The 14791-nt window shown below is 33.2% G+C and overlaps 1 protein-coding gene across 3 annotated transcripts in view; it reads right to left on the bottom strand.

Moving 5' to 3' along the window:
- The window catches only part of LOC145261046 (carnitine O-palmitoyltransferase 1, liver isoform-like), a 200153-nt gene that overhangs the window by 28415 nt on the left and 156947 nt on the right, over positions 1-14791 (bottom strand). The window contains exons 14-17 of one of the 3 annotated variants that reach the window (XM_080119205.1): positions 13602-13762; positions 10372-10528; positions 6635-6751; positions 4698-4737 (exon numbers count right to left, since the gene is read on the bottom strand). In XM_080119205.1, coding sequence (XP_079975331.1) covers positions 4698-4737; positions 6635-6751; positions 10372-10528; positions 13602-13762 — 475 coding nt within the window. Of the gene's footprint in view, positions 1-4472; positions 4738-6634; positions 6752-10371; positions 10529-13601; positions 13763-14791 lie in introns of those variants that run through there. The other 2 variants (XM_080119203.1, XM_080119204.1) reach the window with 2 other exon arrangements.

Here is a 14791-nt window from a genome sequence, read left to right as displayed (position 1 = left end):
AAATTGTAATCAAAGTTTTAAAAAATATTATTTTAAGTGAAAATCTTAAATATAAAAAATACTTAAAATTTAAAAAAAAATTATTTAAAAAAATTTTAATGAAATTTTTTTAAATATTTAAAATCAAAAACGAATTTTTATTTAAAAAAATTTGTTTTTAATTAAAAAAATCATTTTTCAATCGAAAATGTTAAATATAAAAAATATTGAAAATTAAAAAAAAATTTGTTTAAGATAATTTTGATAAATTTTTTAAAAAATATTTCTTCAAGTGAAAATGTTAAATATTAAAAAAAAAAATATTTAAAATTAAAAATTATTTTAAATATTTTTTAAGTTTAAATATGTTTTGATTGAAAGCTTGGAAATTTTTTATTTAAATTTTGAAATTTTTCTATAAATTCAGAAACTTGATAAATATTTGGCACTTGTTAAAAATTAATCAATTCTCGTAAACGGAGAAAAAAAAAAAAAAGAAACGGGCAGTGACATAACTGAAATTGAGGTGATTAGTTGTCTGCGGAGGAAATTTGTAAAATCGTTGTTTTCGTTTCATTTATTTAGTCAAAGAGATTCTGGTTCTTCTTTGCAATAATCCCGTTGTGAAAAAAATAAAAATAAAATAAATAAATAAAAATAGCGTCTCATTTTTTTTTTTTTTTAATTGCCCAATTTCTGGCACGGCTCCACTAATAATTAAAAATCTCAGTGAATTTCGATAACAAACAAATATTAATTTTAATTTTTAATATCACATGACCGAATGACAAGTTTATGGACTATGGTGACAAAAAAAAAAAAAAAAAAAAAAAAATGGCCACCATTTCAAAGTTTTGGTACGTGAAAAGATTTTCAGATGTCTCTGGTTTGTGAAGTTATAAAATTATTAGCAGGAAAACCCGACGTTGCTCAGGATTGAATGAAGATCCCTATGATGTATCTTTTTCACCTGTGCTCATAACACTACATTACTTTCTTTGTTTTTACTGGTCTTTTCCTCCTGGACCTGCTGCCTCAACTGTTCTACATCTACTAACCCAAACCACTTTTTCATCATCATCATCATTTTCTGTTTAACGCCCATTTTACATGCTGGCATGTGGTGGAAGGCTTTTAGAAATTAACTTCCAAACTAACCTATCTCTGACCAGGTCACCATCATCATCATCACCATCCTCCTCCTCATCACCATCCTCCTCCTCATCATCATCATCATCATCACCACCACCACTATCCTCCTCTTCCTCATCATCACCATCCTCCTCCTCACCACCACCACCATCATCATCATCACCACCACTATCCTCCTCTTCCTCATCATCACCATCCTCCTCCTCACCACCACCACCACCATCATCATCATCATCATCACCATCCTCCTCCTCATCACCATCCTCCTCATCATCATCATCATCATCATCATCATCACCACCACCACCACCACTATCCTCCTCTTCCTCATCATCACCATCCTCCTCCTCACCACCACCACCATCATCATCATCACCACCACTATCCTCCTCTTCCTCATCATCACCATCCTCCTCCTCACCACCACCACCACCACCATCATCATCATCACATCCATTTTACATGCCGGAGTGTGTTGGATGGCTTTAAGAAATTAACTTTCAAATTAATCTCTGGCAGGGTCTTTATTCATCCCTCTTTCTCTGAAATCCATCTCTATCACTTCCTCACATGTATTCCTTGTCCTTCCCCTCTCAACTGACCTTGCTGCCTCAACTGTTCTACTTCTAATAACGCTAACCAGTCATCTATTCTTTCATCATCATCGTTATCATATTCTGTTTAATGCCCATTTCACGCACTGGCATGTGATGAACGGTTTTTAGAAATTGACTTCCAAACCTATCTCCGCCCAGGTCTTTATTTATCCCTCTTTCTTTCAAATCCATTCCAATCACTTTTTAGACATCCCCTGTTAATTGACTCTGCTGCTTCGAATGTTTTATATATACTAACCTAAACAATCTCATCTTTTTCACCACCACCACCACCACCACCACCACATCCATTTTACATACCGGCATGTGGTGGGCGGCTTTTAGAAATTGATTTCCAAACTAACTTATCTCTGCCCAGGTCTTTATTTATCCCTCCTTCTCTCAAGTTCATCCATATCACTTCTTCCCCCCCCCGGTTAACTGACCCTGCCACCTTAACTGTTCTACATCTACAAATTCAAAAACTCACATCCAAAAATTTATTGTTTGGACAAAATAATACAATATTTATATTAATTTCCTTAATTCATGGATTTTCGATGTAGGCTCATCTCCTCAGAAGAAAAGGCATTATTGGCTGTTAGTTTCTTTATTTTTGTTTGTATCCCTACGAAGAAAAGGGGATAATTTTATACAGAAAAGCATTTACCTTAATGCTTGTTGGGAGTCATTTTTTTTTTCCTTACACAAATGTGATGCCCACACATGGGAGTATATATTTATAAAAATTAATCATGTTCCGTTGCATGTGACTTAGTTGTGTAGTTAGACCTCGCGAAACTAACGATCAATAATGTCTTTTCTTCTGAGGAAATGAGTCTACATCGAAAATCTATGAATCAAGGGAATTAATATAAATATTGTATTCTTTGTCCAAACAATAAATTTCTGCATTAATCAAAATTAATATCATATTTAAGCGTATTTTATGACCAGGAAATGCCGGGCAGCCTGCTAGTATATATATATATATTTAAAAGAGTGTAAGCCTTCAACAATTGTGGGTTTTTTTTAAAGTTTTTCATCATATTTTTATTTTAAAATATTTTTATAACGCGTTTCGAGCTTAGGGTGTGCTCTCTTCAGATATTTTCGTAAAAAGTTTTTCTTTAAAATGGGAGTTTGTAGAATTTCTACAAACTCCCATTTTAAAGAAAAACTTTTTACGAAAACATCTGAAGAGAGCACACCCTAAGCTCGAAACGCGTTATAAAAATATTTTAAAATAAAAATATGATGAAAAACTTAAAAAAAACAACCCACAATTGTTGATGGCTACACTCTTTTAAATATACATTTTTTCTCTCGTTGGAACTACACAACCATCACTTTAAATATATATATATATATATATATATATATATATATATATATATAAGAGCAAATAGTTAATAAAACATGTTAAAAAACACTTTGAAAAAGAGTTAAAAACATATTTAATTTGAAAAGGAAACACTAAATAATTGGATAGTCCTTAATTCGTGGAGTTTTGAAAAAATACTTTCCTTCTCATCAGAGGGTAGGATTTAGCAAAATGCGGGATAGTCAAAGATCTTACTTGATAACAAAAAGCAAAGCAGAGGGAATATGGTGAAGAAAAAGGTGATTTCACGTGAATGGATAGTCTGGTGAAAGGTAAAGTATCCCATGACAGTAAAATGCAAATCTAAGAAAGTTAGTTAAATTTCCATTTGCACAAGAAAAATCTAAGGGAATCACGTAATTGGAAGATGGTTCAAAAAATCCAAAAGGCCAAAATCCGTGGGATAATTCACAAATATGTACAAGGAAAAGGGGAAAAAATTCCAATAATATTAATAAAAGAAAAATAAGATATGCGTTTAACATGGCTGCCGAGACAAAGTGTAATTAAGAAAAATCAGTGAAGATGGTCCAAAATAATCCAAAAGGCCGAAACTTATTTTATTTTATATATATATATATATATATATATATATATATATATGATATTAGCTGAAAAACCCGGCGTTGCTCGGGATTAAATGAGAATCACTACTGCGTACTTGTTCAGTATTCTCATATCACTGTATTAATTTCTTTGGTTTTACTGGCCCCTCCTCCTGTTTCTTCCCTCCCCCTCTCCAATATAGTCAGAAGAAGTAGAAATATTGGAAAAGTCTTTGGAATAGTGTCTTATATGCACAATTTAAATTTTACTAAATATTTGGCACATCAAATAACATATAGATTTGGGGCCACTTGGAGTAGCAAGATCTTTGTTTACATTATATTTAAACTTTCCAGACCGTACTAATATGAAGAATCTACATGTTAGTACAATTAGGAAAGCAGGAAACAGGGAAGGAATTGTCTAATAGTCAGAGGGAGGGACCTCTACAGTGAAGGGGTGGGATTTTGCCTCTGTTGGGTTAGTTGTGAACAGGCATCTTGCTGCTCGACTCCCTGCATAATATCCCTGCAACTTATGTCCCCGATAGTAACTCCCTACTTCAAAGTGGCACTGTGCCTTGTTTGGGGTGAAAACTGCATTTAAAAAAAGAAAAATTGAAATAAAGACGAAACGTTGATGAGCATATAATTTGGTTTGTTTCTCTCTCTCTCTCTCTCTATATATATATATATATATATATATATATATATATATATATATATATATATATATATATTGTAATTAAAGAAAGGTTTTAATTTAAAACAAAAACATTTTGGTTAAAAAAAAAATAAAAAATAAAAAAGCATCAATAAAAAAATAAGGTGCTTTTTTTTGTTTTTCACAACGGGATAATTACAAAGCATGACCATTGTTTCTTTTTTTTTTCATCTATTCAAAGAGATTCCTCATGTCACAAAGTGTTTGAAACAAAATATCCATGAATCGAGTGGAATCTGTGATCTGAGCGGACCTCTTGGAAGAGACATGGAAAAAGATTTTTTTGTTGCCAGCAATCATGTACGAGATACCGTAACCTGTATCGGAAACTGGACCAAATCCACCACCAGGACCCAACTGCAAAACAAAGTGAATAAATTATCATTTGCGAAGGTTAAGGAAAGACGATATTGAAGAAACAGATTTGCACGAACATTCTCAGAAAAACGTTTTTCAAAGATACGAATCATGTACAGCGATCCTTCGATAAGCAAACGAGTAAAAACAATTAAATTTGTTATTTCTTTAATTGAAAAGGAGATTTATTTCTCCTTTTCAATTTTAAAAAGAAAAAATGTCTGAAAAAAAGATTTAATAAAAAAAATTTGAAAAAGAAAAATTTAATTAAAAAAATTTGAAAAAAAAAAATTTGAAAAAAAAGTGTTAAAAAGAAAAATTTGCAAAAAAATTTGAAAAAGAAAAATTTAATTTAAAAAAATTTGAAAAAGAAATGTTTGAAAAAGAATTTGAAAAAACAATTATGAAAGAAAAATTTGAAAAAAAAATGTTAAAAAGAAAAATTTGAAAAAAAAAATTAAAAAAATAATTTGAAAAAAAAAAATTTGAAGAAAAAAATTGGAAAAAGAAAAATTAAAAAAAAAAAGAAAAAGTCCATATTTAATTATCTTAGTTAAAATGGCTGTCAAATGTGATGTCAACAAGTCGTTTGCTATTTGCATTTGCTAACCCAAAAATGGCAAGAAAATTCTATATCACAAAAAATTTTAAAAAGAAATAAATTTTTAATTAAAAAATAAAAAATTTTTTTGCCGCTTCTACAGAATTGGGACGAGTTTTTGTAGTCGATAAATGGAGTTTTCAGATAAAAAAACAATGGTTTCAACTGATTTTTTTTGTTGTCAATTCCAAATAAGTTACAATGGTAGCTTCCAAATTATGTAGTTGAAATTATCTGAATATTACTGAAAAAAAGACAACTTTAATTGTGTTAGTAGGTGAAAAATTGCCGCCATCTTGTTTAAATCAAAACGGAAAATTACATCCCTTTTGAACTCTGCTGCGTCTTACGATCGTTTTTATCAAATTCTATCTTTTATTTTTATATTATAATTTTTATAATTAATTTTGTACCTTATCGATTTTTGTAAGTTTTGGATATAAGCAGTTAAAAAAATACAAGGAATATGTAGATACCATTGTTTTCATGTGAAATTCAGTTTTACGATTTCCAAAATTTCGTCCCAATAGTGTAGAAGCGCCAAATTTTCTTTTTAAAATTTAAAGTAAACATTTTTTAATTGATATAAAAATAAATTTCAAAATAAACTAAAAATATAGAAAGACTTAAAAATCAAGAAGAAAGAAATTCAAAACGAGAAACAATAAAAAACAAAACAAAAAAAAACAGAAACAATAAAAAACAAACAAAAAAACAGAAATAAAAAAACAAAAAACAAACAAAAAACAGAAACAATAAAAAAAAATAAAATGGTACTTGTACAGTTTAATCAAGACATTAAAAATGAAAATATCGAAAAAAGGTTATATTGTACATATCCGTTATGGACTGAAGATCTCCGGAAAAAATTTTAATTTAATTTGATCGAGTAGTTTTTTTTTACAGCAAAAAAAACACGTTTTTATGAGAGCACGTCGAAGTCAGCCATCTTGGAATCTTTTGAACGCGCCACGGGGAGATAACTCAGTTTAAAGCGCCGACACTCCCTCCCTATCTTTAATACTAGCTTTTCTTCCTAAAAATCGAACCTTTTGCTCAGTATCATAACAAATAGTTTTTTCGCTGTAAAAAAGAAACTACTTGATGAAATTAAGTGAATTTTTTTTTCAGAGGACTTCGTTCCATACGTACAATATAACCTTTTTTTTTTCGATATTTTAATTTTTTAAATGTCTTGATTAAATTGATCCAAAAAACAAACAAAAACAGAAACAATAAAAAAAAACATAAGACAAAAACAAAAACAAAAACAGAAATCGAAAAACATCTAATCACCTTTGCATCATATTCTGGCAAGTTACAATCGGGTGATGTCGCTATTTGCTGCTGAGGTTGTTGACTGGTTGAAAGAGTCCAGGGCAATGTCAAAGTTTGTTTTAAAAACTGACAATCCTGCAAAAGAAAACAAAATAAACCCAGACGAGATTGTGAGACAACTTCACGTGTGTCTTTCATATCAATGTTACATCGATGATTCGTTTTAATTTACCATGAATCCAATTTTTATTGAAATCATAAATAAAATCTAATTCACCATCAATCAAATATTTATTGAAATAATAACATTTAATTCACCATCAATCAAATATTTATTGAAATAATAACATTTAATTCACCATTAATCAAATATTTGTTGAAATAATAACATTTAATTCACCATTAATCAAATATTTGTTGAAATAATAACATTTAATTCACCATCAATCAAATATTTATTGAAATAATAACATTTAATTCACCATTAATCAAATATTTGTTGAAATCATAAATACAATTTCACTCACACACACACATCTGCCACTATATAGCTATTTTCCCCCTCCCCGTATTAATCACATAATCAGCATACTCCACTTTATTTCCTCACTGATTTGCTTCCTCTGGCTCTTAGATTCTTTTGTCTTTATATTTCTGCAATTAGACACAACTATGACAGCCGGAGACCAAAAGTGCTAGAGTCTAGTTTGTCTACATTAAAACTATTAACGAACAAAACAGAAGATAATGCCTGGGAGAAGTTTTTCATGATAAGAAATCGTACACTACTTCTGCCCTCCTCTTCCCCAAAAAAGATTTTGAAAATCTCTAAAGGTATGCTATCATAAATACCGTACGGATACTACATTAAAACTATTAATAGACACAAAAAAAAGGAGGCGATAATTCCTGGGAGAAGTTTCTTGTGACAACAAATTCTAGGCTGCCTGAAGATTTTGGTAATCTCTGGGAGTATGCTGCCATAAGCACATAAATTCATTCTCATGATCTACGGTAATTTAAAATCAAAAAAATATTTATAATTTTATCAGTAGCGCATCAAATCCGTTGCCAAGGTGTCTGAAAAAATGATGGGATCCTTCTATCGATCCAGTAGATATTTACCTGCTGATGCAATTCTCTACCTATATAAAAGCCAGGTACATCCAAGGATGGAGTATTGCTGTCACATCTGGGCAGGAGCTGCTAGGCAGATCTTATCCTGCCTTGACAGAGTTCAGAATAGACATTGTAGCCTAGCGGGGATGCCCTTTTCTCTTCCCTGTTTTATCGTTATTTTCATGCCAAGTGCTCGTCTGAGCTCCAATCTATGGTCCCCCCCCCTCTTGCCAAACTTTCACGAGAAACACTCGTTTGGCTGTAAACACTATCAATAATTTCCCCCACTATTTATCTGTGCCTAAACGTTAACGTAGATTCAGTGAACAAAGCTTCTTTCTAAGAACTGCACACCTGTGGAACTCTCATCCATTTACCTGCTTTCCAGCTGACTTCAATATGGCCGTCTTCAAGTCCAATATAAACAAGTACTTGATGAACCGTTCTCCTTAATTAATCCAATTTATCAAATTTACACTTCTAATGATTACTATAATATTGTCCTTTTTACCACTGTACACTCTTTAACTTATCCTCGAGTGGCCTCTGGGCCTTGATAAGTAGTGATTTCTTTGTAAAAAAAAAAAAAAAAAAAAAGGAATAGCAGTAGAAAATTAAGTTTAAAAAAAAAAAAAGGAAAGATATCATTTTTGGAACCAGAAATTTTGTATTTTTTATAATTACACTTATTAAAACACAAAATTACAGAAAATCTTTATGTTCTACATACTCGTCGTGGAATGAATATGACATATTCCAAAAAATCACATAAATTGATCAATTAGTTTTTTTTTTTTTATCTAAAAAAATCAAACTTTATGAAGAAGCAAGCTGGGATCCGGAAGCTGCCATTTCGTTTCAAAATTCAAGGGCGATAATTCAATTAAACTACAGAGATTTTGTTTTATTCGAAATAATAAAAACGTTTTAATCACTAGTTAGTTAAAAAAAAAAATATATATATATATATATATATTTAATCAAGTTACGTGATTTTTGGAATATGCCATCTTCGTTCCATGACGAGTACGTACATCATAAAGATTATTCTGTATTTTTCTGATTCTGATACTCAAAGAAATTCTGATTTTGCTGATTCCGTATTTCAAACATGCATATATATATATATATATATATATATATATATGGTAAAAATGGTAATTAGTAAAACCTGAATAGAGTGCTCAATACTAATGCAGAGCAAATATGCGTTTTATTTTTTATTACCATTTTATCTGTTCAGTTATATATGTTAAAAGTCCATGTATGCTTCTAGGATAATTATTTAGAGGTTATGAGGGTTTTTTGAAGCATGAAAACAATGTTACTTTTTGTAATTAATATTTTATTTTTTCAGAGGTGGATGTAGTTTGCTTGAAGCATTGTTAATGAAATGTGTAGGAAGCGGTACAATGCAGAGGTAACAGAAAGACACAAGTTGAAGCGGGTGAGAAAGTTTTATTAATACAACTTACAAATATATTTATAAGTTGTATTAATAAAACTTTTTCACCTGCTTCAACTTGTGTCTTTCCGTTACCTCTGCATTGTACCGCCTCCTACAAATTTCATTTAACTATGTTATTTTTTATATTTCAAGTGGTCCTCCGCTCTTGGTCACAAAAAAGTATGAAAATGAAAGACATTGAAAAAAAACTGGAAATTTGTAGTATGGACAGACTTCATTCCTTGCAAGAAACGGCTAAAATAATTCATGTGAATTTTTTTTTTAACATTGTTGCATATATGTTGCTTTATATATATATATATATATATATATATATATATATATATATATATATATATACTAGCAAATGTACCCGTCGTTGACTGAGTTCAAAAGCAGCCTACAAAAAATGGACACTGATTTATGAAAGTATGATAGGTTATGAAAAGGAAGGGTTGTAAAGAGATAGCTTCGAATTTGGGGGTATCAAAACCAAATCAAAATATGATGAAAGTAAAAATAAAATAGACAAACCCCATAATTTATTATACCATACCTGTTCACACTGAAACACTTATCACAATATTCTGTGGATCTATATTAAAAAACCTTGTTGAACTTTGTGACATATTTCCATTCTATGGAGGTCAGGCACGAATGAACACCGCATAATTTTATTATGCCATATTTCTTCAAACTGAAACAATTATCAAAGTATACTTATGCAGATAGATATGAAAAGTCTTTATTAAAGTTTGTGCCTATTTCCATTCTATGGAGGCAGGCAAAGCATTCTTATGTACATCTATATCAAAAACACTTGTAAACGTTTTTTTTAATTTTTTATTTCCATACTTTGTGGACCAGGCGCGAACGCAGACCCCACAATTTTAATGAGCCACTGTTCTACCAGATCAAACATACCCATTCCTGTGTCTCAATACATCTTCTATCATTATATGTGATCAGTTTTCTATAATAGTCAACCATATAGGAGCCTATTCGTGACCAGACACACACATACACACAAAGACATTCAGTTTTATATTATAATATATATATATATATATATTAGTTGGAGAAAGGAGGAGGGGATCAGCTTCAGCGTAACTACCTATTGTTCAATTAAAAATTTTGTTCTAAAAAAAAATATGTAAAAAATCTCAGAAAAAGAAGCGTTAATACTTACATAACCGAGTGCTTCACTTAGAACATAAAGACCAAAAAGATGTCGATCAATTCCTTTACCGTTCATTGCGTCTCGATATAAACCCTGATGTTTGTTGCAAGCCTTCCGTAGTAAACTCACTTTCTTCTCTTTGGAAACGGTCTCATCATGCATGGATCTATGAGAGAATCATCCGATGATCAATAAATAAACATGACAGACCATTATAGAGAGTTCTTTATAGGGTTATGGACATTTTGTTATGGGATTAAAGTTACAGACAGGCTCTTATAGGGTTAGTGCTACAGACAGGCTCTTATAGGGTGAAAGTTATGGACAGGCTCTTATAGGGTGAGAGTTACAGATGGGCTCTGATAGAGTTAGAGTTACAAATGGGCTCTGATAGAGTTACAAACAGGCTCTTATAGGGTTAGAGTTATGGACGGGCTCTTATAGGGTTAGAGTTACGGACGGGCTCTTATAGGGTTAGAGTTACGGATGGGCTCTTATAGGGTTAGAGTTACGGACGGGCTCTGATAGGGTGAGAATTACAAACAGGCTCTTATAGGGTGAGAGTTATAGACAGGCTCTTATAGGGTGAGAGTTATAGACAGGTTCTTATAGGGTTAGTGCTACAGACAGGCTCTTATAGGGTGAAAGTTATGGACAGGCTCTTATAGGGTGAGAGTTACAGATGGGCTCTGATAGAGTTAGAGTTACAAATGGGCTCTGATAGAGTTACAAACGGGCTCTTATAGGGTTAGAGTTATGGACGGGCTCTTATAGGGTTAGAGTTACGGACGGGCTCTTATAGGGTTAGAGTTACGGATGGGCTCTTATAGGGTTAGAGTTACGGACGGGCTCTGATAGGGTGAGAATTACAAACAGGCTCTTATAGGGTGAGAGTTATAGACAGGCTCTTATAGGGTGAGAGTTATAGACAGGTTCTTATAGGGTTAGTGCTACAGACAGGCTCTTATAGGGTGAAAGTTATGGACAGGCTCTTATAGGGTGAGAGTTACAGATGGGCTCTGATAGAGTTAGAGTTACAAATGGGCTCTGATAGAGTTACAAACGGGCTCTTATAGGGTTAGAGTTATGGACGGGCTCTTATAGGGTTAGAGTTACGGACGGGCTCTGATAGGGTTAGAGTTACGGACGGGCTCTGATAGGGTGAGAATTACAAACAGGCTCTTATAGGGTGAGAGTTATAGACAGGCTCTTATAGGGTGAGAGTTATAGACAGGCTCTTATAGGGTGAGAGTTATAGACAGGCTCTTATAGGGTGAGAGTTATAGACAGGCTCTTATAGGGTGAGAGTTACAGACGGGCTCTTATAGGGCGAGAGTTATGGACGGGCTCTTATAGGGCGAGAGTTATGGACGGGCTCTTATAGGGTGAGGGTTACAGATGTGCTCTTATAGGGTTAGAGTTACGGACGGGCTCTGATAGGGTGAGAATTACAAACAGGCTCTTATAGGGTGAGAATTACAAACAGGCTCTTATAGGGTGAGAGTTATAGACAGGCTCTTATAGGGTGAGAGTTATAGACAGGCTCTTATAGGGTGAGAGTTACAGACGGGCTCTTATAGGGCGAGAGTTATGGACGGGCTCTTATAGGGCGAGAGTTATGGACGGGCTCTTATAGGGTGAGGGTTACAGATGTGCTCTTAGAGGGTTAGAGTTACAGACAGGCTCTTATAGGGGTAGAGTTATAGATGGGCTCTTATAGGGCGAAAGTTACAGACGGCCTTTATAGGGTAAGAGTTACAGACAGGCTCTTATAGGGTTAGTTATAGACAGGTCTTTATAGGGTTAGAGCTACAGACGGGCTCTTGTAGGGTTAGAGTTACGGACAGGTTCTTATAGAGTTCGGGTTATGGACAGGCTCTTTTGGAGTTAGAGTTATGGATAGTCTTTTTTAGTGTTAGGGATGATTGAATAAAACTAAGATACGATTGTAACATTGTAAACATGTGCGAGTTGCATGTTTAGTTGCAGAGTTGTAATGTTTGTGGGTGAGAAAAAGATATTTAAATCATTTGAAAAAAGAAAAGAAAGACATATTTCATCAAATGCCAGTAGATTATAGAAAATGAGGGGACAACGAAATGAAGTTTCATTCTATATCTGTCGGGCTGATTGTCAAGAACGGATTCTTGACTGGAACGGATTCTTGACTGGTACTTTCTAAGTCTCTAAGCAATCGAAGCATCAAGCAGACTCTACCCGTATCTAATTCCAGGTAGAAGATCAGGATGATGACCGTTGGGCCACCAATGATGAACCAGCAACTATTTTTCTCAAACCTTTAAGATTTTCTCTGTTCCTCAAATCTACACTTGTAACATAGTGCATATGAGTGCATGGAAAAATATCAGCAGCAGCAGCAAAGGATAGCTGGCTTAAGAAGAGATTAGAAGCAGCAGCAGTCAAAAATGCGCATATGCAAATTGAAAAGTGTGCGCAAGAAGTAAAAAGAAAAAATAGAAAGGAGAAAAAATGCACGATGGGAGAAAACAAAATCGATATCAAAGACATGTAAAGTCGAAGGTGAGAAATGGCTGGCTACAGTCGGCGTGAGGTTGGAGAAGAAAAGTGTACACCAAGCGAGATGGGCGATGATGAGATGATGATGAGATGATGATGAGATGATGATGAGACGATGATGAGAGACTTTTGGATGGGAAAATAACGGCAATAAAAACTTTTTGTTAAAAACGAAAAAATGTCGACCCGGAACTTTATTTGTTGTTTTTTGTTTGTTTGCTTGTTTGTTTGTTTGTTTTTATTCGTTGTTTGTTTTTTGTTTATTTGTTTTTTTTGTTTGTTTGCTTATTTTTTGTTTGTTTGTTGTTCTTTTTTTGTTTGTTTGTGTTTGTTTGCTTTTGTTTGTTTGTTTGCTTATTTTCGTTTGTTTGTTGTTTCGTTTTTGTTTGTTTGTTTGTTTGTTTTTTGTTTATTTGTCACTTCCAGATAATGTCTTCCCACCCCATACACAGCAGTACAAATGTATTTCATCCGTTCCGTTGTGACCTCACAATTGTTTCCACACAACAGCGAGATGCTATTCTTCTGGCCAGGAGTTATCCATCACATATCTGCATAAATTCTTATCTCTCATTACAGACATCCGACATAAAGAACGAACGAGTGTTTAAAGGTAAATCTAAACTCTATTTCTATTTTTGTATTCTTTTGTAAGTTTTTAAAATGAAAGCTAAAAGAAATTCCAAAAACCGATAAATTACCTGACAAATTCTGCAAGGTTTGATGTGAGAGAACGAACTGTTTCGGTTCTTCCCAGGAGGTAAAGGCGGGTCATAGAAGATTCGTAGGTCAAGGCCAGTTTTTTATAATACGTATAATAGGTCAGTTGGAGAGCGCTCTGAACGTAGGCATCGGGACTCACCTGAAAATAACCGAGGGGAAGTAATTCAATTCAAGGTAAGTAACTCTTTTTCAAGGGAAATAACTCTTTCTCAAGGGAAATAACTCCTTAAAAAAATTAATAAATATATGTGATCTGAAAATTAGAACGATTAGAATCGTTATAATAAACCTAAATTATTTATTTTACAGTTGAGTTAATCAACGTTTGTTTCCCCAAAACCGATATTTATTTTTTAATAACACAAAATAAGTGTTAAAATATTTAGTGGTTTGTATTTTTTGGATAAGCCGGTTTCAGATAAATATTTTCAGTGAAAAAGATTTTACATGGTTCTTAATCAAACTAGTGGGGGTACCCGGCGTTGCCCGAGTGTTTGGAGGTGTAAAAGAAAAAAAAAAAGTATTAGCAATCAGGCAGGCTCGAACCTGTGACGCTGTGACGTGAAGGCAGAAAAGAAAGTGAAAGAAAATGTGACATCTTACCCCTACGCTACGAAGCCATAAGAAATAAAAAGCGTTCAAATTTAGCGATGTCAATCAAAAAGTTGACTTGCTAAGTGAAGAAGTTCACGCAGGTGCAAAAATGAATGTTGACTGAAGGCCAGTTCAGCTTTCCGCCGTTTCATTTATTTGTTTCCCTATGATGTTGGAGAAAACCAGCTCCCCACAAAAAAGGGAGTGTCCAAATGAATAGCAATCATCTGATATGAGGGGTTTCCCCTACATTGATCAAAGCTAATTGCTTTCTGGATGTCCCAGCATGAAAGGCTGGGAAGCTGCCTTCGCTTTGTATTAGTTTCGCTTTTATACGAAAAACACGAACAAACATGCGAGAGGATGGAATAGCGTGAATTTTATAAAAGTCGATCAAAATAAATCTAGAGATGACGTCCCTTCGCAAATCGTAGATATTATAATCTAAGGAGTATATAAAAAGTTTTAAAACATAGTAACCCCCCACCGAGAACCCCTGCGAAAAAAACCTTTGCTGGACATACAGAAACGCGTGCACCGCTTTTGCCTTTTATACATATACTATTGAAGGGTA

This window comes from Euprymna scolopes, chromosome 37, assembly GCF_053919585.1.
Source record: "Euprymna scolopes isolate OS-2025 chromosome 37, ASM5391958v1, whole genome shotgun sequence".
Taxonomy (NCBI): domain Eukaryota; kingdom Metazoa; phylum Mollusca; class Cephalopoda; order Sepiida; family Sepiolidae; genus Euprymna; species Euprymna scolopes.
The sequence above is the reverse complement of the archived record's forward strand: the minus strand, read 5'-3'. Positions and strand labels throughout refer to the sequence as shown.